At 48.5% G+C, this 24506-nt stretch overlaps 1 protein-coding gene across 5 annotated transcripts in view; it reads right to left on the bottom strand.

Annotated features, from left to right (window-relative positions):
• GKAP1 (G kinase anchoring protein 1) overlaps positions 1-24506 on the bottom strand; it is a 1031394-nt gene that overhangs the window by 586030 nt on the left and 420858 nt on the right. For all 5 annotated transcript variants that reach the window (XM_069625871.1, XM_069625874.1, XM_069625873.1 and 2 more), the window contains 2 exons: positions 23601-23730; positions 23490-23512 (listed from right to left, as the gene is read on the bottom strand). In XM_069625871.1, the coding sequence (XP_069481972.1) occupies positions 23490-23512; positions 23601-23730 (153 nt within the window). The remainder of the gene's footprint in view (positions 1-23489; positions 23513-23600; positions 23731-24506) is intronic.

Below are 24506 nucleotides of genomic sequence, written 5' to 3'. Positions count from 1 at the left end.
CTTCAGCATCATCAAGATGGGTTTCCTGTAGCATTGCTATATCACAAGACATTTCAAACAGGACAATATTTTAGCGTGTTTAACAGGGTTGTTCAAACCATTTAAATTCCATGAGAAAAAGTTCAAATGGTCCACTTTTGTTGCTCTCAAAGAAGGCATGTTTTCGAGATCAGCCGAATAGATGAAAACAGCCAAATGAAAGATCATTTAAAAATGTAAAAAAGATAAAACCCAAACCAAGCTAAACTAGGGTATGGAAAGAGGTAAAACCTGCTATTACACACAAGTGGATGATTCACCTGGAGACAAAGCAAGGAACAAGTTACTTACCTGTAACTGTTGTTCTCCAGCATGGGTCTGGCATGGATTCACATGCTCATGAATATTCCCCGTCGTCAGGCCGGGAATCCTCGGTATAGAAAAAAATCAGTATCAGTTTCTGATCTGTCTTTCTTAGTAGTAACCAATCACTGGTCTCTGGGTCATACTGCCCCCAGCCAATGACTGCCCTCTCCCTAAGCCCCGCCTCTGGCAGCCATCCTCAGATTTGGTAGCAGTTAACGTGGCAGTATGACCAAGTTAAGAGCCGCAGAGGGGTAGGCGGGAGGGTTCTCATGTGAATCCATGCCAGACCCATGCTGGAGAACAACAGTTACAGGTAAGTAACTTGTTCCTTCTCCAGCATGGGGTCTGGCATGGATTCACATGCTCATGAATAAGAGAATACATAGCAGTACACACATGCACAACCACGGGAGGTGGCAACAGGCTCAACATTAAGCAATACAACAACTCAACATTAAGCAACTCTTACCTCCTCACCAGGCTCACCTTAGGCGAACAGGTTGCGCAGCACTGCTTGGCCGACCCTAGACTCCTCCCTGGAGTCCCGATCGACGCAGTAGAATCTTGTGAAGGTGTGCGTCGACCTCCACGTCGCAGCTCTGCAGATGTCCAGCAGGGGGCACACCAGACAGGAACGCCGTGATAGCAGCGATCGCTCTGGACGAATGGGCTCTCGGACGGCCGGGCAGCTGTCGGTTTGCCAACCGGTGACAGTGCATGATGCAGCCGGAGAGCCACCTGGAAATGGAAGTCTTCGAGAGAGCCTTCCCTTGATTCACAGTCCCAAAGTTCACAAACAGCTGTGACGTCTTCCGAAAACTCTTCATGCGGTCCGCATAGAACTTCAGCGCTCTAGCTACATCCAGCGAGTGCAAAGTCCTCTCGGCCGGCGACGAAGGCGACGGGAAGAAAACTGGCAACACCAAGGGCTCGTTGAGGTGGAAGTCCGACGGCACCTTGGGCATAAAGGATGGGTGTGTCCTCAGCACCACCCTCGTGTCATGAAAAGTCAAGTATGGAGGCTTGCAAGATAGGGCCTGGATCTCTCCCACTCGTCGTGTGGAGGTGATGGCCACGAGGAAAGCTGTCTTCCATGACAGGAAATTCAAAGGCGCCGAATGCATAGGCTCGAATGGGGCCCCCATGAGCTTGGTCAGCAGCACATTAAGCTCCCACACCGGGGCAGGAGCCTTCACCGGCGGGAATGATCGGAATAGTCCCTTCATGAATTCTTTCACCAGGCGATGAGACCACAAGGACGCCCGTCCCGTCGTCCTGGTATATCGGGAGATTGCAGCCAGATGTATTTTGATGGAGGCGTGAGCCAGTCCAGCTTTGGCCAGCGACAGTAGGTACGGCAGTACTTGAGGGGCCGTAATCCGCAGAGGGTTAATCTTCTGTGCACGGCACCAGACAGAGAACCTCTTCCATTTATTTCCGTAGCACTTGAGAGTTGAGGACGCCCTGGCCTTTGCAAGAACCTCTCTGCAGTCGGCCGGGATGTCGTACCCTCCAAACTCTAGTGCTGCAGGAGCCAGGCCTGCAAGTTCAGCAACTCCGGGTTGTGGTGAAGAATGGCGCCTCCTTCTCTGGAGAGAAGGTCTGCATCCGTCGGCAGATTGACTGGTGGGGACGTTGACAAGTCCAGAAGGTCCGGGAACCAGATCCGTCTCGGCCACGCCGGTGCGACGAGGATCATCCTGCACCGGGACCTCTTGAGCTGGTTGATGAGCTGGAGCAGCAATGGCAGCGGAGGGAACGCATAAAGAAATAGGCCGTCCCAGGGGAACGAGAAAGCATCGCCCATGCCCCTCGGCTGGGGGAACCTGCTGGCGAACCTCCGGCACTTGGAATTCGTCGCCGTCGCGAAGAGATCGATTTGGGGTTCGCCCCATCGCCGGAAGAGTCGATCCACTTGATCCTGGCGTAGTTCCCACTCGTGGCACGAGCGCAGCTCCCTGCTGTGTGAGTCGGCAATCGTGTTTTTTATTCCTGCCAGATGAAGAGGCACCAGAAACATCCCTTGGGTGACGGCCCAATGCCACAGATCTTGGGCTTCCTTAGATAGGGCCGGGGACCTGGTTCCGCCCTGCTTCCGGATGTAGAACATCGTGGTGGTGTTGTCGGTGAAGATCCTCACCAACTTGCCCTTGAGGGACGGAAGAAAAGACCTGAGGGCCCAGAACACCGCGCGGAGCTCCAAGATGTTGATGTGGAGAGACTTCTCCTCCGGGAGCCAAAGGCCTCTAGCGTGAAGATCTCCGGAGTGCGCTCCCCAACCTTCCAGGGAGGCGTCCGTCGTCACCGTCACCTGGTGAGCTGGGGTCTGAAAGTCCGTGCCCGCCGACAGATGGGAGCCGGTACCCCAGCACCGGATCGCCTGACGGAACGTCTCGTTGAGGGATCCTGTCCTCGAAGCTGCCCGTCGACTGGATCCAGCGGGCGTCGAGGAACTCCTGTAAGGGTCTCATCCGAAGCCTGCAAAGGCGCACCAGATAAATGCAGGATGACATCATCCCGAGGAGGGACTGGATAGATCTTACCCTGGCCATGTCCGTGGCCAGCAGACGCTGCTCCTTGCCCAGAATGGTCCTGGTCCTTTCCTCCGACAGCGAGGCCAGCCGCACCTCTGTGTCGAGCTTGGCTCCCAGAAACAGGGCGACTTGCGACGGAACCAGGTGGGATATTGGAAAGTTGATGGAGAATCCCAGGTCCGTGAGCAGCTGGACGGTCTTCGCAGTGTGCTCCACGGCGAGCTCCCTTGTCCTTGCCCGGATGAGCCAGTCGTCCAGGTAGGGGTAGACGTGGATTTCCTGTAGGTGCAGCCGCGTCGCCACCGGTGCGAGGCACTTGGTGAACACCCTGGGTGCCGACTTCAATCCGAACGGGAGGGCCTTGAACTGGTACTGCCGCCCTTGGACCACGAACCTGAGGAACTTTCGGTGTCTTTTTAGAATGGGGATGTGGAAGTGGAAGTAGGCATCCTCCAAGTCCAACGACGACAGGAAATCGTCCTCCTTCAGCTGTCCCAGCACGTGCTGGAGGGTGACCATCCGGAACTTCTGTGCCTTGATGTACTTGTTCAGTCGTCGCAGGTCCAGGATGGGGCGCCATCCTCCTGTCTTTTTACGAGGAAGTACCTTGAGTAAACTCCGGAGCCCCGAAGCCTCTTTGGGACGAGCTCGATGGCACCCTTCTTGAGCATCGCCCTTACTTCCAACAGTAGTTGAGGGACGTGATTTTCCTTCCTGGCCACGGGTGGAACGCGAGGGCACCACTTCTGAAACTCGAGGGCGTGCCCTTGGGCCAGGGCGTCCAGCACCCAACGGTCGGTGGAGATGGACTCCCACACGCTGACGAAACTCGCCAGCCGGTCTCCCACCGGGGTGCTTCGGCGGGGGCCCGACCCCACGGTCGGTTCAAAATCTTGTTTGGAGGCCGCTTTACCTCCTTGACGACGACGGGCACCACCTGACTTGCCGCGTCCCCTGTAGGGTTCCTGGGACGAAGATCCTGCCGCTTGGGGGTAAGTGGAGGAGCCACTGCTGGATCCCTTGGAGGCACCTTGTCCGCCTCCGGAGCTCCGAAAGGACGGACATCGTTGTTGGAGCACTCCCAGTGCCCGGGCAGTCTCCATGTCTGTCTTGATGGCCTGAAGGGACTCATCAACGCCTTCCCAAACAGGTTGTTCCTGTCGAAGGGCATGTCCAAAACCTTGGTTTGTACGTCCTGGTGGAAATCCGTGGCCTTGAGCCATCCTCGTCGTCTCAAGCAAATGCCGTTGCCCAACTGACGGAAACCGGTGTCGGCGATGTCCGTTGCCATCGTGATGGCGTGGTCCGAAGCAATCTCCCCCTCCTGTAGGATTTCAAGGGCCTCAGCCCTTTTGGCGTCGGGGAGGAAGTCTAACAGAGGGGCGATTTTGAACCACAACTCCCTGTCGTAGCGGGCTACGATAGCCAGAGCGTTGGCCGCCTTAATAGTCGCCGCTGCAGATGAGATGATCCGTCATCCCATCGGGTCCAACTTCCTGCCCTCGCCGTCCGGCGGGGAAGTTGATGTCGAGGCCGATGCCCCCCCAGCTTTCTTCTTTGCCGCTGTCAAGACGACCGAATCCGGGGTAGGTTGTGCCCAAAGACACAAGGGGGCAGCGTCGGGGACCCGGTACTTCTTCTCGTACCGGTCCCTCTTTGCCGGCGCCGTGGCAGGGTTCTTGAGGAGAGCGAGCCCCTCATCCCAGATGTCATCAAGAAGCGGTACGGCGAGGACAGTCTTCCTCTTAGCCTCGCGCCGTTGGTAAAGGAACCCTTCTTTCTTCTTTTCTTCTGGGCAGAGCTGAAGAAGCTCGGATGCCCTGGAAATCATGGCATGAAAGGATCCAATCTCGTCGGGCGGGGACGCCCGAGCAGGGGGCAACGGGGGACAAGTCCCGTCGTCGCCTCGTCATCTGTACCTGTCGTAGCCGTGTCCGTGGCTGTAACATCCCCGTGGGTAGTAGACCGGGGGGAAGGCAGAGCAGGCCGCAGAGGTGGGAGGGGTGGCGTAGGATGCGTCGTCCTCCTCTTATGCGGTGGACTCTCCGAAAGTCCTGGCTCCGGTACCCCCGTCGGGTCTGGCTCAGGTACCTCTGTCGGGGGAAGGGGCAACCTTGTCCTCAACTCCGAGCATAAGGACTGAATCGCTGACAAAATGGCCGCCGAGGTGTCTTGCGCCGCCGGAAACGACGGGTGCGAGGGCTCTTGAGGAGCCTTGTCGGCGACACCGTCGCTTTAGTCGTCGCCCTCGTCAGGATCCCTCCCGATGGGTTGGGCCTCTTCCACGACTTCGATGAGCTCTTCTTCAGAGGTCGTGTCCGTTTCCATGATGGCCACCAGCCCCTCCCCCACCTTTTCCAACAAGGACTTCGCGGGGGTCTTCTCAATGGGCCTGAAAGACTCCCTCCGCGGTGGCAGGGAGACTCTGGGTCCTGAGGGCGCCTCCACTGGTGTAGCCTCCACAGGCTGAGCCAGGGCCACGGCGACATCCTCAATCGAGGTCTTAGCAGGGTGAATTAAGGCCACCGTCACCTTCTGGACACCTGGGGCCTTCACCTTGGGGGGGGGGGTCCGAGCCTCGCTCCCCCTCTGCCGGAATCTTCGAGATCGACCGGGGCCTCTCCAGAAGCTTCACCGGGTTCTCGGACTTCCTCTTACCCGAGCCAGAGCGTTGGCTCGTGGTTGATGGCGCCGGGGAGGATGCGCCCTGCCTGGCAGCTAAGGAGCCCGACCGTTCGGCGCTCCGGGTGCCCGCGGACTCGCGGTGCTTAGCCTTTTGTTGGGCCCCCGTCGCCGGGGCGCCCTCACAGGACTTAGAAGACCGCTCAGACTTCTTTTTCTTCTTCTCGCCTGACGGGCTCCTCCCTTCCAGACAGTTGGCGAGACGGAGGTGGCGATCCTTCATGGTCCGCTCCGACATGTTCCCACAAAACGCACAGTCCTTCTCCTTGTGCGTCTTGTCCTCATGGAGACAGTAGAGGCATAACGAATGCTCGTCCTCCTTGAAAACATTCTGAAGCTGGCATCCAGGGCAGGTCCTGAACAGCTGCCCGGGCGTCGAGCTTCCTTTATCCTGGGCCATGTCCAGGGTGGCCTCCGAACTTCTGGAATCCTCCAAAAGCGTAACTCGACGAAATCTTCACCCTTGAGGGGCGTAGAAAACTCTGAAACGGATCCCCGTTGATCGGATGTAGAAACGGTGGAGCTTGAGGCTCTATTTAACCGAAAAATGAGAAATATCTCCTGAAAAAGCACGAAAACGCAGCAAAAGCTCGAGAGCTACAGCACGAGGACTCCCAACACTTGAACGTGCGGTCAAAATCTGAGGATGGCTGCCAGAGGCGGGGCTTAGGGAGAGGGCAGTCATTGGCTGGGGGCAGTATGACCCAGAGACCAGTGATTGGTTACTAAGAAAGACAGATCAGAAACAAAACTGATACAGATTTTTTTCTATACCGAGGATTCCCGGCCTGACGACGGGGAATATTCATGAGCATGTGAATCCATGCCAGACCCCATGCTGGAGAACAATGTGGTACAAAGTTCTGGCCCAATGGCATTACACTGCAGACAATCCACATAAGACGCTTCCCTCTAGCTCACCTAAATGTTAGAGGTGTGGTGCAAGGGAAAGGGATTGGGCCCATGTATGGTGGCAATGGCCGGAGATTTTGACTTTTGTGGATTTGGTAGCTTTTAAAATAGAGATATTCGACAGAAATAGAACGGTAGGGGTGGAGGAATACCTGTTTGGGCTTTGGGACCCGAAACTTGGAACAGTCCAAACCACAATTCAACACCTATATGCTACTGATTATAGAGGCCATATTAGTGTTGTTGCAATAATGGAGACAAAGAAGCCCCAAGGCAGCATGACTAGTAATTTTTTTTTTTTGACGATTACAAACCTTTTAAAAAAAAAAAAAGAATTCTCCTTTACTAATTTTTAGATACATTCGATACATTTCCTTGTGTCATCTTAACAGTTTTTTTGATAAAAAGCATTGAGTATTGCAAAACAAAAAAAGAAAATAACAATCAATTGTCATTCATATCTCTTAATTGTTATCCTTCATGAGGCTCAGTGTTATCTAAGAAGAATGACAATGCGAATATTAGTTTTTTGTTAATGCCTTCATGCAGTATCCGCCACCAGTCTTCAGCACAACGGTGCAGAAATTGATCAAGTTCAAGGCTTAAGTGTCTGGTTCTTTCAACTCTCATTTTAGGGCAAAACAAAACTAGGTCCTTCAAAGATTCATCTTCAAGGTTACATAACCTACACGTGGCAGTTTGTTTATCAGCGTCGTTCATGCCATATCCCACGTCTCGTGTATCAAAATTGTTCAATCTAAACTTTAAGTATGTTGTTCTTATCTTGTTACATGGAAACTTCGCCATGTATTCTGGGGTGACGTGTAGTTTTTTGGCTCCAATCGGCGCATTTCTCATTCTGGATTGTTGAATTCGTTTTTCGCTTGTTTCGATCCAATCTTGCTCGTAAAGTTTCTTTTTTACTGCGTTTGGATTCCATATGAGCCATTTTTTGTCAGTATTCAGCGGACTCAGCGGGTTTCCATTGATTTAATAGGTTTTCAGACTATGTTCTTGGCATTATTTAATATTTGAAATTGTGTATGTCATCACCTCTAATCGCTTTTCTGTAAAGCGCCAAGGCATTCCATGTCACTGCAGCTATCATTGATGGTAAACTGACCTCATACCTTGTGCAAGCAGTAGGGAAACCTTTCAGAAGTTTCAGGATCCTCCTCCATATGATATGCTCACATCTTGACCATATTTCGTAATTGGTGCCAAACATCGTCTCTGCTCTGTATGTTAGCATTGGAATTATTTTATTCTTATAGAAGTGGATTACGGATAGCATCTAGTAGTTGAAAGTGTGGAATTATGTGGCGTTAGAGTGGGTTACATAGGAGAACAAGAGTTATTCTGAAAAGAATGGGACCCAATCTTATCTTTTTTGCAAAACGATTATAGGAAGCCTTTAGGCCCACAGAGGTTAAAGATTTGAGATATCTTGTTATTAATCAAAGATAGCCATGGAGATAGTTTAAACAATTAAAGGATACAATGACACTGGATCCATTGTTTATGGACGGGGGTGGCGGGTCCATGGAGGTGGGGCAAGTTTTGTTGTACGGGTGAAAAAATGTGAAATGCGAATAAAATATATATATTTTTTAAAACAGCTTTCAGCCCAGGGTTGGGAATGGATTAGATATCCAGTGAGGAGGGCATGCTGTGATGCGAAGCTCAAGGAACAGGAAATAAATCTGAAAGGTGTGCATGTCATTGAAGCCTCGTTATGTCCTGCATGAGGTAATGTGAGAAACTGTTCCTGATTTTCTCATGGCACGTGTGAGATGCTTAGTGCATGGGCACAGCTGAGGGAATAGATAGGTGGCCCTTGCTCTCTCTGCTACCTCTGCCATGTTCCCTTCAGGCTGAATCCTGAAGAACTGTCCTACCAGCCCTAGGTGCTGGCTGAGAGCTATGGTGGAGGGCTCTTGTCCAGGTCCCATATTCAGTGTTCCAACTTAACATAGTTCACAATCATTTTGATCTGTTTTGGTTCAGAGCCCCTCATGATGTAGCAATGAAAGCAGAAGGATCTGATTAGGTTTGCCTCAAAATACCAGGACTTTTTAACCTCAGCAGACTCTACAGCTTACTAAAGGTGACTGATGAAGTGTCTTGCAACACCCTGAAAGAATTGCTTTGTGTCTTTTCAAATGCAATTTCACAGACTCACAGAAGACATCGCAAATAAAACCGCTGACATACGTATTGAAATTCAAGCTATCGACAGAGTATCCACAAACGAGTCAGCACTACAGGAGCTAGAATGCCATCAGATCGATTCCACCAAGAGATTGATGATCTCAGACGCCCATCACAGGAACCAGCCCTAAAACTCGAGGATCCTGGAAAACATTCTCGTTGAAGCAAATTGCAGAAAATAAAACTAAAATGGGGTTTGGAAGGATCAGTTATCAGGAGTTATGGTCAAGACCACATCCAGCAAAGAGTTCCATTTAAATATCCCATTGTGTAGGACACCCGAGACAAGAAGCCAAAGCTTGATCATGGGACGGTCCTTGTTTCAATTGAAAGAACGCATTCTGCCTTGTCTGAAGGGAGGTATACAAAATATGTGGCCACGTGGAAATAGTTCATGGACTATGCCGAGAAATATCTAGCTGCTACTGTGAAGCCCCGGCTTCTTAAGCATTTTTCTCTGTAATGGTTTAAATGAGTATGCATCAGATGGAGGGGACGACTGGTATCATAGAGAGGGAATAGCCGGTCGGGGGGAAGGGAAGGGGGGGGTGTTGGCAAAACCGGGGTGGATTAAGGCTTGGGAGATATGAGGTATATTGAGGAAGGATTGGGGAAGTTGACAACCTTGATATGGGACTAATGCCATGTAGTGCTTGTATTTGTGTCACTGCTCGCAGTTGGTTAAGTAATTATTTGAAAGAACGAACGCATTCCTTGGGAAACAAGATAACACCCCTTTGACACCATGGCACTCCTATGTCACAATGGATCAAAAGCCCACAACCAAGCCACACTTGCCAAACGACGCGCAAGTTTTGTGAAGTCACTGCTAAAATAACCGCCAAAGACACTATTAGCGGACTGTTTCATCTTGCAATTGGACAATCAATCACATACAATTGTCTCCCTTGAAGGTGGTTTTAATTTCTTGAAAATAGAGGGGGAGACACAAGTGGTCAGGAAAAAAAAAAAAATCAACATTTGTCCGATCAAAACAACCGTTAGCCTAACAATTGAAAATGCCTTATAAAAGAAGAGCCTCTTTCAGAAAGAATAGTTGACCTTTGGGACTATAATGGTTTGTCTCATTTGGCTACATTTAGCCTACCATAGGTTCTGTGGGCAAACATGGAACCTTTTTGGGTAAGGCATTCTTTTTTCTGAAGATAATATCAGATGGGTCTCTATAATAATGGATGAGGAGAAACTGGTATATCTTCCTTCTTCAGGTGTGTTCATAAGAATGGACGTAGAGGCAAGCCTTGCTTTCCTATGTTCATCAGGTTAAAAGTTGGTGATTGGTCCTCATTCTGTTGAAACTGGTATTCATGTTAAAGAATGTCAGGATATTGTGACTAATCCAATGATGTCGTCCCTTCTCCCCAAGGGGGAGACCCTTCTCACAAGACTGCTACCAGGGTGGTACTCAGCGGGGAGATTTCAAGGCAGGGGTGGAGGGTGGAGGGGAATTCCCTCTGGGATACAAGGAAGACATCAAACAACACAGTATTCCCACCAGTTATCCACCTCTTTCGCACTCCCCTCCTTACCCTTCCTCTAATCCCGACAGCTTCCCCATGTACGTAGGTCAACCCTTCCATACCTGTAGTACTGGGACAAGGAAGAGCTGGGCTGACTATGTTGGATACCCAGGACAAACTACTGTGACGAGGAAGGGCCGCAGATCCACTATGCAACACCCAGAGAACTGGGTGGATCATTCTAGTAGTCGAACCTCACGCAGCTATAAAATGTAAGAGTGACTAACATTGCAGTCAGTCCCTCCTCTGAGGCACCGCAAACAGATGTGCGTTCCAGTTTCAAAGCAAGCGAAGCCCCTAGCAGTGGACCGGGTAATGGCGAGGGAAGTCCAGGCGTCCCAACCTGCCCAGTCAACGGCAGAAGTTCAGAATCCGGACATGGCAGACTACCCCAGCACAGGAGTGTCACACAGTGAGGCCAAGCAGGTATGTGTTGCACGGCTCCATGGGAGTGAAGCAGTGCCACGTAACAGCGTGAATAAAGGCAGGAGTGAAGGCGAGCTGTTGGAAGACGCAGAGAAACCAGAGAAGGGGGCAGACCACTCTGAACCCCGCAAGAAGGTACAGAGGCTACACGGGGACCCCTGGGTCTTGAGTGAAACCATTGTGAAGGGGTCAGGGACCCTAAACCAAGAAGTCAATACAAAGGGGTCGGGGAACCCAAAGCCAAGAAGACAATATAAAAGGGGTCTGGGACCCCTGTGTGTGATAAGCCATTGTGGAGGGGTCTGGGACCTAAGACAATCACTGGCAGGAGAGTACACCAGGGTTGCCAGCTGAACTGTTGCAAGCAAGCCTAAAAAACTGCCAAGAGAAGACTAGGAAATGCCAGGGGAAGCCAGACAAAGGCCATGGGAAGGGAGACATTCCCACAACCACATTGAGCCACCAAGAGAAGCCCGAGATAGACCAGTGGTCCATTCCCACCACTTTTTCAACAGATTCCCCGTAACAAATCTCCCACCCTGTATCGCGTATCATAGGTGTATATATCCCTAACCGTTCAAAATCGGTATGAAAGATTTCTGCAAATGTGCCGGCTGCACTGTGTGCTCTATAAATGGAGTAGGCCAGTTCATATAGGTATTTTACCCATGTCAAGCATGCACCCTGTTGCAGGCTCTACAGGTGATGTCCACTTGTTGCATCTGCATACGAACATGTCTTCTCGACCCCCAGAGGAGTGATGTCAAACTGTCTCGGTGCATGGTTGCTCTCTCCAGCCCCACATGCAATAGATCCGGAGCAGGGGATCACCACCACACACTATATTGGATCTGTGCTGCTAAATAATATGTAAACATATCGGGATAGTCCAGCCCTCTCCTGTCCTATGGTTGTGTCAAAATATACGCGACCATTGGGTGGCTTCACGCCCATACCAAACGAACCATCATCCGCCTTACTAGCGTCCAAAAGGGTGCCTGGGGTGAAATCAGGCCATTGTTAAATATATAAAGGAGTTTTGGGACTACTACCATCTTGACCAAGGAGATCCTAGTGGCCTGGCATAGGGGTAAGAGGGTCCATGCTTCCACTCGGCTCTCAAGGGACTCAAGTGTTTTCAAATAATTGAGTATAGAGTGATTCTTCAGTTGTTGAAACGTGTATTCCCACATATTTAATACCCTGAGGGCACCACCTAAACTCCACAACACTGTCTATTTGGCTGGCTGCCAGCGTCAGCAGCACTTCGGATTTGTCCCAGTTAAATTTGAGCCCAGATAATTCCCCAGAGGGCTGAATGGCACACACCACAGGTTGTAGATTCTGACGTGGATTCTTGATGAACATATCGTCAGCATAGAGGGACATGACAGAAATGTGTGAAAATATATTCACACTACAATGTGAATGATGCTCCCTAATATGGCACGCCAAGGGTTCGAGGACGAAATTAATGGGAGACAGGGGGCATCTCGTACTCCTAGTCAGTTTAATGGCATCTTAAACTACCTGTTTTGACAGTATTTGGGCCTTTAGTATCGAGTAAAGCAGCTGCAGCCAGCACATATGCACTAACCCCAGTCGTGATCGCTGCAATACTTCGAACATAAATCCACACTCAAACACCTTTTCTACGTCAAGCGAGGCCCCCACGACCGGCCAGAACAAGATGCAGCTTGTTGTTACATTACCTTAATGTGCCTTTCAAGCAAAGTCATTGACTCCTTCAGCAATCTCAGAAATCCACCCTCTCTAGAAAGACAGCACCCACCAAGATACACCCTAAAGGCTTCCCAAATAATGCGTTGGTCGGGGATTGAGTGGACATTGCTGTGGAAAAATAAATATATGCCTTGTTCAAGATCTTTCTGCACACCTTGGGCCTCTCTCTTGGAATGCAGTTAACACTTGGGAGTGGTCTGAGAGCGCCCTAGGCAGGATCCTGGCATCCGCTGAAGTCCTGGATACAGTCACGGAAACCATGATGTAGTCTTTCCTGGAGGCGGTATTGTGAACTCGCCGTATAAGCCTGAAGTTCGCTGCATTCGCGAACCCCCAAATATTCCAAGTCATCATCACCATCTTATCGACCATTACTCGTAGCCATAAAACATTGAGCCATCCCTTTAGCTACTCTGGACTCAGGGACTTTTCATGATAAGGAGGGAATCAACGGGTCAGAGGGAGTTCACTGTGTAATAACACCCCAAACTCATACTCCCCACTCCCACTAGAAACTCACACACCGGCTAACTTCCCACCCCAGACCCCTCCGACAGAACAACCAACTTTCAAACAATACACACACACACGCAGTTATTGCGAAGAGGGGGAATGACCGTCAGCAGCTACAGCTCCTTACAGAGGAGTTCCAGTCCATAAGGTATATCAAGGTGCGTCTTGATAATATACTACGAAAGAAAGCAACCCAGCACAAACAGAGTACATTAATGTACCCAGTCATCAGTTCATCAGTGGTGACCTCGGGCGAGGCCCCAGGATCTGGCAGATCTCTTGCTGCAGCTTTGTCTTGTCTGCACTCGCGACTCTTCACTGGATATAACATGGCATATAGCACATCCTTTTTGTGAAGGGTCACCTTCACATCATGAAAGGTCTTCCTCTGCTCTCACACCGGAGGGCTAAATTCTGGAAAGATCTTGATCACAGCCGATGCCCATTTCAGCTCATTCATCTCCCTGGAGACACGGAGCACATATATAAATAAGCAGGTGATGCTGGCTCGTTCAAGGGCCCCGGGGCCAGCAAGCTCTTTCGACCAGAAACATCAGAGAGGCCGGATGGCCATCTAAAAAAATCTATTCGTAGTTTGTCCACAAACCTTTCCATATTGTCTATGTATTGTCATCTCGGTTACCCCCACTATACGGATTTTGTTTCTTCTGGACCAGCCTTCTAGATTTGTTTTTAGCCACAACCATCTTTATTGTTTGTTGCAGGTGCGCTACCTCTTTCTGTAGTGTTGCTATTTTACCCTTGCCATCTCTGATCCTTTGTTCGGCCTGAGACAATCTGCCACACAGCTTCTCAATTTGGACAGCTGACGCATTAACCTTACAAGTGACGGCATCTATTTTCGTGTCCAACGTGTCAGTGCTGTCCTTCAGGGCAAGTAGGGTCGGATTAAGAAGCAAGATATCTACCTGCCTCCTCAGGTGGCACAGGGGTTGGGGCCACGAGCGGACGCAGCGGCGCTCCGCCCTGCGGAAGCGTGCAGAGTGTCGGCTCCTACCCACCTCCTCCCGTGCTCACAGGATGCTCAAGAGGGCCACGATGTTGCAAAGCGCTGGGCTGTCCATGCAGTGAGCTACTGCAGTCCACAGGCCATTTCGTGGGGCAAAACTTGCTAATGCCTCAAGGACTCCGGTTCACGGGCCGTAGAGATGTCAGGAAAAATACAGTGGGAAGCAGGTTCTGTAACAAGGATTTTCAAACTGCCTGTCAGAGCCTTCTCAGGCGGCGGCCAAGGTGCAGCCGAGCAACAGCGTCTGCCTCCTTTCCATCCTTAATGATGTTTAGGAAACCATCCCTTTCCTCCACTTCTGGGATGTGTTCCGCAGTCACAGCTATGACATCCCATAGCGTGAATGTAAATTTGGCCAGGGCACACGTAGAGTTAATGGATTTGAACACAATGCTACTGGCACAGAAAACTCTTGGCCAAGTGTTAGGGAGAATTCTCTGTTTAGGCTGAATTTCGTAACCTAGTGACCTACCCTCACTCTTGGGCATGATTTGAGTGTGTTTCTTTGACTCTAGATGTGTTTAATGGGCTATGGGGTCTTTTACTCCATAGGGCTTCATGTGTTTTTGTAATGTGTGTTACACAGCACCCTCAGTGCAGTAACACAGGGGTGTCATAGTGACTCCCCAGTATAGACTCCATACCCTGGGACTGACTACTGTCTCCCAGGGTCTGTAAAGTCACCATTGACTTTACTAGTCTTAAATTCTGAACAGAACCAGTACAAACCATCATATTGTGGACGTACCGGCTGGGGCAATTCGATTGCCCCGGGGTCTGTTAGTCGAGGGGGCACGTCTCCGTCCCCCCTGATCGAGTTTTGGCTGGTGGCAGTGGATACTACTTTTTATATTCAACCGTGAATATTTCTCTATGGGATTTTCCCATTGTTCGAGGCTACTATCTTTATTTATTTAATTACGATAGCCTCGAACATACCGCCGGTTTATTTAATTAATATTAATTCTCCGGTTGGTATTTTTTGCCAAAACTCGATTCTAAAATGGCGTTTGTGTTCTCTTCTGTGACTCCAACCCAAGTCGAGCCCTTTGTTCCACTTTTTGGCGGGCTTCTCCACAGAAGCCCTCCAAAGTGGTGCCACTCTGTCTGGGGTACTTAGGAGGGGTGGAGGGGGATTTAGGCACCCTGGACTGAGTTGCCTCGGCAACTCAAGTCGCACTCCGTCCTGATTGGCCCAAGTGGTGAGCCTCACCACTTAGCATGTTTGAGTGACAGCTAGGCTGAGTAAATGGGGGTTTTCTGCATAAAGGCAGGGCTTTGGGGACTGGAACTTCAGAAGTCGCCACAGGACTGGAGAATCCGACGAGGGAGAAGCTGAGCCGACCTGCCACAACGACACCACCGGTGGAGCCCTGCTGGACCGTCTCACCACTTTTCCCAACGACAGAGGAGATCTCCCGCCGGAGAGTCTTCTTCCTTTGACTGGAGGGGATAACCAGTTTCACCGTCTTTTCGCCTTCCCGACGCATCTCGTGGCCGCCTTTTGCCTGTGCCAAGCACCCTGGCAACCGGGATACCATGTTTTACCACGACCATGAATTAAAGGGTAATACCTTTAAACGGAAAACTCCGCGGCTGGTTTCTTCCCTGGCAGTGCAACGACCTTCATCTTTCCTCCAAGTCGAGATCTTCTCTTCCCCTGGAAGACGAGACTTGCACCCGCTGCCAGGAACAACTGCCACCGCTGGAGGATCCTTCCCACTTAAGGTACCGTGTCCCGCCCGGCTTCCCTTGCCACCGACTGTACGGGGTAGATTTAGCCCCCGGCTTTCGAACCTGGGTTAGCCTGGGACACCTTGGCTGAACTTTTCTGAGCCTCTCTAAACTCTTTTTGAACTCTCTGCAAGACTTTTTAAGCTTAGTGTAACTGTGATCTTTAGCGCATTTGTGCTCTACTCTCTCTAAGAGTGGGCTCAGCCTATGGACTTTGGCTCACAAGTGACTTTTGCTCTTCTGCCTTGCTAATAGTGTTCCTAAATCTTAGAGTGGTGTACCTTTCCATAATCTGTCTTTTTCCCTCCCTTCTTCACAAACTTATTGGAGTGCCATCTATAGTTAAGCGCTCACCTCTGTATGGAAATAAGTGGCGTTAACTAAGACTTCTCTGATAAGGAACAAGGGTTGTATATATTATAATAGTAACTGTGTTTAGAGTGTTTTACAATAAGAGTGCTGGAGTGTTTCAGTGTGTTTTTAAATAAATAATTATATACTTTGATACCAAAGCTCTGGTCAGTGTTTGCTTGTATTATTGTATCTGAGTGCCTATTGTGTATACTTTGCATACTGCCTAACTCTTCTTGAGAGAAGTCTGACTGCTCAGCCACAGCTACCAGGTAAATCTGGGTGGTACAGACTGCTACCAAGTGGGTTTACTGCTAACACCTGTAGTCCTAAATCTTTTGCAGTGTTCCCAAAGGGAACTGCACAGGTTTCTGCCTAACACCAATGTGTCAAACTTTTTGTCATCGCAGTCACGTGATCTAGTCGGGTAAGCGGCAGACCTAGATGATTAGATGGCAGCCTGCACCAACAAACTTTCAGGAGTGGGAAGTTTGGACAAAAAAATTAAGCTCCATACTAGATGGTTTGTATTTTCTAGTGAGGTCATTACTCACTGCAGCGTTTGTATCTGGTACTACTTAATTGGCTATTACTCTACTCTAAGGCAGTATAGAATAGTAAACACAGATCCTTTTGTGGACCTTTATCTAAAGTATCAGCACGGTCATCCTGCTGGTAAAGAGTGGCAGGCATTCCCCATCCTAGATACTCTAACACTAACTATTCATAAGTGACCTGTAAGCGGCATCTGCATGATCAGTAGCATCTGAGGAAGCAAACTCCACCTCAGGAGAGTCATCTATGCCACTTGAATCTTTTAAAGAGGCTATTAAGTGTTCCATAATAGACTCCTCTGAAATGAGAGCCTTAGGAACATTAGGGGTCCCAAACCAAGCCCAAAAGGAGGGGTGTCTTGGTTAGATCCTCCTCAAAAATAGAAGGTATCAACTTAAATAAGTCTTTCTTCAGTAGAGCTTTGAAAACCTTCACTGTCTCCATCAGCGATTTCGACGCCAAAGGGCAGACCAGGATTGTTGGCTGCCTTTTTCCAATCTCAGGGAGTACAGTCCGGCTGTACCACACATGCGTTCTCATCAGCGAACACCATGTAAAATCCAGTCCTGCAACCAGACATTGTTTCTGTGTGGCGTGAATAGGATACAGATACGGCCATATACAGTTATTGCTATAGCTTTGGGGGAGCAGTGACCACGACTATGTAATAAGAAAATACTACAAAAGATACCCCAGGGAGGTGTGCACTCGGGCCTCTCGTACTTATGTCAACAACGAAGAACATAACCTGTGTGCACCAATAAGTACTAATGCCAAGTCAAAAGTACATCCATAAAGTAAAAGACATGCTGCATACAAAGGATTGTCAAAGATTCAGTTTATCTAAAAACCTTAAATTCTTCAACTCATCAATAAGGAAACTCCAACCTATCATGTAAACAAAGCTTCTCTCATGTTAACACCCTTATGTTAGATACTTTTTCTCATTGATCGAGAACCCTAGACTGAAGAGGAGTTCTACCGTCTTCTGGTTATTGGTTAGGAATGTCCTGTACAAATACCCTGTTATAAGCTAGTCGTCGAGGTAAGGGTAGACTGGTATGGCCTGCCTACACAGGTGAGAAGCTACTACAGCCATAGCTTTGTGAACACCTGTGGAGCTGAGGCGAGGCCGAAGGGAAGGACCCTGAACGGATAGTGCTTGTCCTCCATCATGAACCTTAGGTACTTTCTATGTGCTGGCAACATTGAAATATGAAAGTATGCATCTTTCATGTCCGATGTTGCCATGTAATCCCCCTGCACCAGCAGTGGGATTACTTCCTGCAACGTTGTCATTCTGAACTTTTGCGGTTTGACATACTAGTCTGGCGCATGGGGAGATCCTTTTTGGGTACAAGGAAGTACACTGAATAAATACCTTTGTTTACCTGGTGAATGGGGACGACTTCTATGGCGCGCTTTTCCTGAAGGATCTGCACCTCTTACACCGGGATTTGCAGGTGTGCTGGTGATGGGCATCTGCTCTTTGGAGGATAGTATAGAGGTGGCCGGTGGAACTTGATACAATAACCATGAGTGATGGTCTTGAGCATTGACTGGTCTGATGTGACACCCTCCCATGCGTGAATGTTATTTGTCCCCTGAATGGCGAGTCATTTTGAAGCAGAGGACAGGGAGCCTCTTGTGGTAGAGTTTCTGCCTCGACCCTTGCCTCTGCGCTCTCCCCCTTGTTGATATTGGCAGTTGCCAGCTGAACATTGTCCGGAGGACCATAGGTACCTCCTGCGGCATGCTGCCCGTGTGGAGATCGGGCAAAGGACTGGCCCCGAAAGGAACGGTGAGAGTTTGGCACCTCCCTGCTGTTGAAAAGGTTTGGCTGCGATTTGATTGAGAGATTTTATTGTCTCAAGCTCTTTTTTTGATGTTTCCAAGGCGTCATCCACAGCCTTACCAAACAAGTTAGACTCTTCCACTGGCATATTTATTAAGGATGCCTGTGTCTCCGGCTTGAAACCTGAATTCATCAGCCAGGCGTGCTTCTTGATGAGAGTTCCCTGTGCCAGAGTGTTTCCCACCGTCTCCGCAGCGTTGAGCGTGTTTTGGGTCACCTGTCTACCCTCCACAACGACCGCCAGCAGGCGTGATCGCGTAGGTTGCGAGATCTCTTGGAGGCCTTCTTGAAGCAGGTTCCTCTGCACATTGCTATAACTTGCGAGAAGAGTAGTATTATTTGCAATTCTGGTAGAATATGCTGCGGATGTGGTGATGCGCTTGCATGGGCATAGAGTTTCTTGCAGTCTTTATCCGGGGTGGGGGGGCAGGGGGGAGCCTCAGCAGTAGACAATGGCACCCCAGCTCTTTTTCCGGTGGTCGTAACTACCAGGGGGTCTAGTGTGGCATGCCTCCGAATGTACATTGGTCAGATGGAGAGTGGCTAAACAGTTTATCAATCCGAGGGTTGACAGCCCTTGTAAGGGAAGGGGACAGTAAAGAATGTGCAAGGCGCTTCTTAATGGAATTCAGCAGAGGAATAGCTTGACTTGTAGGAGGTTTATCCTTAAGAATGTCCTCAACAAAATCAGAGTCTTGAACAGCCCCCTGTGTGGCGATTTGAAAGTGGTCTGCAGTCCTCTTCAGGGTGGCATTAAATGCCATTTGGTCATCGATTGGCTATGGCTGCCTCTGTTGAGGCGAGGAAGATGGGTCCAGACAAAAGACGTCAGGGATAGGAGTGGGTGAGAGCCAAGGCCATTCACCGGCTGGTTGATCTTGTCCCCAGTCTGGGCACTGGTCAGTATTGTCCTGCCCCAAAAGGATCATTCTCATGAGTATAAGGATCCTCATATGTTTTCTCTGGCTTAGAAAACTCACATACTTCTTCCTGATGGGATTGTGTTTGAATTGGGAGCTTCTGCAGCTTTGGTAGAATGGGGAAGGAGTACTTCTCCCTAGGTCTCTTGGGGAGTAATGAATTTTTCTGAAAAGTCTATGAATTGTGACATTTTGTCCATGTAATTTTCAAACTTCTCTCTAGTCCACAGAGATGAAGCAGGGGTGTCTGGAGGAGGGAAAGGCTCTCCAGAGGGAGGGTATTTGACTAGTTAAAGCCCTAGAGGGTCCTGGGGACTTTCAGAGTACACCCCTCAATGAGTACGGGTGTTTTTAGGCCGTTCTGCCGCCAAAAACAATAGATTTGCAAGGGCGAAGTTTGGGTATCTTCGGCAGCTGTATGATGGATTTCCACGTGCCTGTAGGCATCGTCGCAGTTACCGGCTCTGCCGAAGCCTTAGGAGCCGACGTGCTCTTAGACGGGGTGTCGGCACTCATGTGCTTCTTTGAGGAGACGCCCTTTTGAGTGGAATGCCTGGTCGCATGCCAAGACAGATGCGGGGAGGGCGCCGGACCGCAAGGTTCAGCGGGCACCGTCAAAGTCTTCGGCGGGCCTGTTGGCGTTTGGTGCTTCTTCGATGTATCCGTCGAGGAAGCTTTGGAGGTTGTGTGCTTATTCTTGGGTGGTGCATGTGTGCCCCTGTCGCTGGGGTGTGAACTCCCCATAACAGTAACAGTGGTCTTTCTCAGGGCCGGGCACCTGGGAACCGGACAGTTCCGCTGAAAGGTCATGGCCTCCAGGTCGTTGCCATGGCTACTGCTAGAACCCTCGTCATCCTAGGCGGCGCCGCCCACGAGGGAAATCCGCCTGCATCACATAGGCGGATAAAGCGGTGGGTGGCCTATCTTTTAACGTCTTAGGACGTAAGAGTTTGCAGGACTTACAGGATTGCTCATTGTGGTCACGAGGTAAGCACCTATTGCTTTTGCAATGGGCGTCCTTCCAGGGGTATTTTCCATTGCAAGGAGGACAAAACTTTAATGGAGTGCTCTCCAGAGCAGAGGTGAAAAGTGGCAGCCACACCAGAAAAGGAAAGAGGGGAAGAGGAAATGCATTCTCAGGAAAAAAAATAAAATCAACCAAGGGCCTCACTCTCCCTAATGTAAGGGCCTGGCCTGAGGGCCGAGGCCACACGGTCGACAGGCATCGATCGATGCACCAGTCGCCGAACAGCAGTTGGATGTCGTCAGCGTAGAGGTCCACAATAGTCAAAGAGAAATCAAAGACTAGTCGACCATCGGTCGTGGGCAAACGAATAATTACTTTAGCAATATCAACTCTGACTAGCTCTGCATAAATCGACCAACTAGTTGGGCGGAAAAAAACTATCTGAGGGACCTTGACGTGTGAGGGATTTTGGGTAACCTACAGGTCACGTTAGGGATAGGGTTACAATCACGGCCACGTCAACATCCCTTTTTGATCCTCGAAAGAAAGAAGCAATACTCTGCGATTACCACTAGATGTCAGCCTACATGCACAGCATGTGATTCTTAGCAGATTAACAAGCATAAGAAACTATTTTATATTTGTCAACGGTCAACTATACAAGACAAATGCATGAAATTAATACAACACAGCATGCTCAGCTGTAACTAAAACTTGGGTTTATCAACATGTGCGGCTTTATACTTGGAAATAAAAATGCATGGCCCACAATGGGCAAAATAAATGTATATATGACTTGGACAGCACAATTTAGTACTCAACCTATGCTGAGAAAACCAGATTTTTTGGGGGGATTTTTTTTTTTTAACCAAAACTATCAAAACAAACAAAACTATCAAAACAAAACAAACAAAAAGATCAACTTCCTTGCACATTCCTGCAATCGTCTGCATTTGTAAGGTTTTGGGCAGTTTCCTTCTCACTTCAATTTGGTGAGCTAGGAAGAGACACACTGAGCTTTAAAGTCAAGTTGGTAGATTTGATCCGTAGTGCTAAACATGAGAAGGTATTCCAGGTCTTCTTGCAACGATAAGGAGTACAAGGATGAGGGGTCTGCACAAAAATTAAATAAGCTTTAAATTATTACCATTATTCAGTCACCGCATTTTAGCATGACCACTACGTTGCACAATTAAATAACTGTGGTGATGTATGGACTTTCTAAGCAAACAGCACATTTTCATGCACAAAAGTATAACTGCTTAATTGTTACATCCTGAACAAACTGCTCACTGCCAATAATATGCGACACCAATCTTTCTTCCTCTTGTAAAGTCCTCTGCCCTTTCCTTCTCTGCCTTCCTCTTGGTCAGCCCCTCAGTCGTCCCCTTCCCTCATCAAAGGCCTCCACCTTTGCTTCCTCTGCCCTTTCTTGACTAGGGCGGACACCAGCTCTCTAGTCACCTGACTTTTGGTCTCCTCTTCAATCTCCTTCCTTTTCTGTATTTCTGGTCACCAACTTTCAGTCCCCTACGGTCTCAAAGTTTTACAATCAGTTTCTTCAATCCGGGTCTTTCAATCAGCCTCTTTACACAAGGAGATTAAATTCACCACTCCACTCCATGTCTTTCAATCTGCCCAGGAATATTCCTTTCACTCCAGCTCTTAGAGCCAGCCCCACGGTCTTCCTCTCCTCTCCCAATCTGGAAATCCACTCCAGGTTTTACAGACAGCCTAGCAACCTTCCTCTCAGCTCCAGCAATATTCTTCCTCTAAAACCACAACTTGCCTTCTCTGGACCAAACAACTCGCTTCCACTCTTGCCATGGGAGCTGGCTCTTATAAAGTGCTTGGACTGACTATCTTCATGCTGATTGGCCGGAGGGTTCACAGGCCTGGTCTGGGCATGCTCCTCCAGTGGGATGCGTTGTAGTCCTGAGTTCATGGGGAAAGTCTTCAAATGGGGAAGCCACCACTTGGATCCTACTTTACTCTGCTTTTGTTCCTCTAGCTCAGGTTGAGGAGTTTTCCTTCTCTGAATGTCGAGAGACAGCAGGAACACCAGGGTGTATCGGCAGCAGTGCCAAATGCAGATAATTACATGTAAAGTAACAGAAGGAGAAAAAGCAAAGGACATATTGAAAAAGTGGGGACAATGTGAATACATGCAGTGCAAGTACATGAGAAACGCGAACAGGATAATAGATCAAGAGGATACATTATCCAACAAAGTATATGTGCAACCCCGGAAGAGGGCAAAGCTGCTGTATGAACAGAAAACCTGGCAGGCGAGTAGATCAGGCAATTACAACTGTGTGAAAACAAGAAGCCCTGGCAGGAGAGTAAACAAGGCAATTGTAAGTGTGTGAACACAAGAAACCCAGGCAATTGCAAGAAATGTACAAAATTTAAAGAAGCCCTAAGAAAAAATATCAGGAGTAGGAAAACATTTTGTTAACCAAAAGAGGAGAAACAAAAGCCAGGCTGAAAAGTATCCCAGGTGTCCTGAGAGTGTCAAAACTACAAAGCCAGAAGATTTAGAGGGATAATGTTGTTGGTCAAGAAAGATACAAGAAACTGTTGTGTGTGAAACCTTTGAGTGGAAAAGAATACACGGGAAGGGAACCACCCCTTGAAGCAAGGACCATTATATCCTTGAAGAACTATTTTGTTTGTGCCATTTATTCTTCCATTATGAACACTTTCTAAACCATGCAAGGTTAAAGAAATGTCAATTTTCACCTTAGAATTTAGTTTATAGTGTGAGGGTCAGAACAGAACTTTGGACACGGGATAGTTTTTGCTTTGGGCATTCTGACAATGGCAGATCTTTAGTTTTTGGTTTGGGTAGGGAAATTCATCTTACAGCTGGGTCAGAGGCTTTTTCCCAATCCCTTTTAGTTTCAATACAAATCTGTCACCAAAATCATGGCTAACTTGTGTCAGAGTTTCATTCCTGACTCCTCCCAACCACCACCCAGGACCAAAATACCTCTTCAAAAACGATTATATCCCTTATGGGAATGAAAGGAGAACAACGTTTAAAACTCGGCCTGTCAAATTGTACTGAAAAATGTTGTTCTTCAGTGTGAATGTGTTTCAACAAAAGCACTGAGTAGAACATGTACAAAAGCTGAAAGGTTGCATTACTGAAAGAAGGCAAATCTTACCTCTTGCTTTTTATTGAGTTGATCTGTAGAAGAAAATGACAGGTTCAATGAGAACAATAGAGAATACATTTAAAGGGTTCAAACGATTATAGGTGGAAAATAACAAAATACCTGTATTGGTTTCAGACTGAAAGTCCTTTAGTGCCACAGTGGGTGGCTTATCTTTTCCCTGATTCCTTTTTTTCTCTTTCTTGTTCCCACTCTTTGACTGAGGTGATGCATTCCCAGTACTATCATGTTCCTTTAAAAAGTGAACAAACATGGTTAGTGCCACAATTTAAAATCCTTGCCAAATAGATTAGTGCATGCACAAAAGATTTACTTTGCATATACATTTAAAACAATTGTTTCACACCAGCATGACCGATGAGACAATGAAGACATCTACAGAGACTGAACAAGATTCATATTTTTAAACTCTCTTTTGGACCAGCATGTCTTATGTAGCATGCAGCCAGTATCCTCAATGAGCGACTACATGAAACCTTACAAATTGCTTTTGACCAACATAACTTCCATTAGTATTGCACTGCACATTATTTTATTCATTCTTGCAACCTTGTACCAACAGTTGATGCCATTTTCTAAAAGAAGAAGTTACTTACCCCCGGTAACTTTCTTTCGACTGTATGTTACTCCCACGTATTCCTCATCTTTTGATAAATATACTTCCTGCTTTGGCAAAAGTTTTTGGCAGAGGGAGATGCGCATCGATGCTGTCGACTATGTCCCTCGAGGGCCTCCATCTCAGGGTCGACGTCATCGTCGGTATAAATAGCACTTGCAGCGTCAGTTTGCTTTAGTTCCGTTTTTACGCTTTCCTCTTGCAGAATTACCAGCATCAATGAGTCCCAGACAGTACATAAAGTGTAATGCCTGGAAATTCTACAGAGGGTTAGGTTGTGAGGGGCGATGAGGAATACGTGGGAAGAACATCCAGTTGAAAGAAAGTTACCAGGAGTAGGTAACTTGTTCTTCGAATGGATTGTGTCCTCCCACGTATTCCTCATCTTTGAT

The sequence above is a fragment of the Ambystoma mexicanum genome, chromosome 6p (assembly GCF_040938575.1).
Source record: "Ambystoma mexicanum isolate Mex_15411 chromosome 6p, UKY_AmexF1_1, whole genome shotgun sequence".
In the NCBI taxonomy this organism is placed as follows: domain Eukaryota; kingdom Metazoa; phylum Chordata; class Amphibia; order Caudata; family Ambystomatidae; genus Ambystoma; species Ambystoma mexicanum.
The sequence above is the reverse complement of the archived record's forward strand: the minus strand, read 5'-3'. Positions and strand labels throughout refer to the sequence as shown.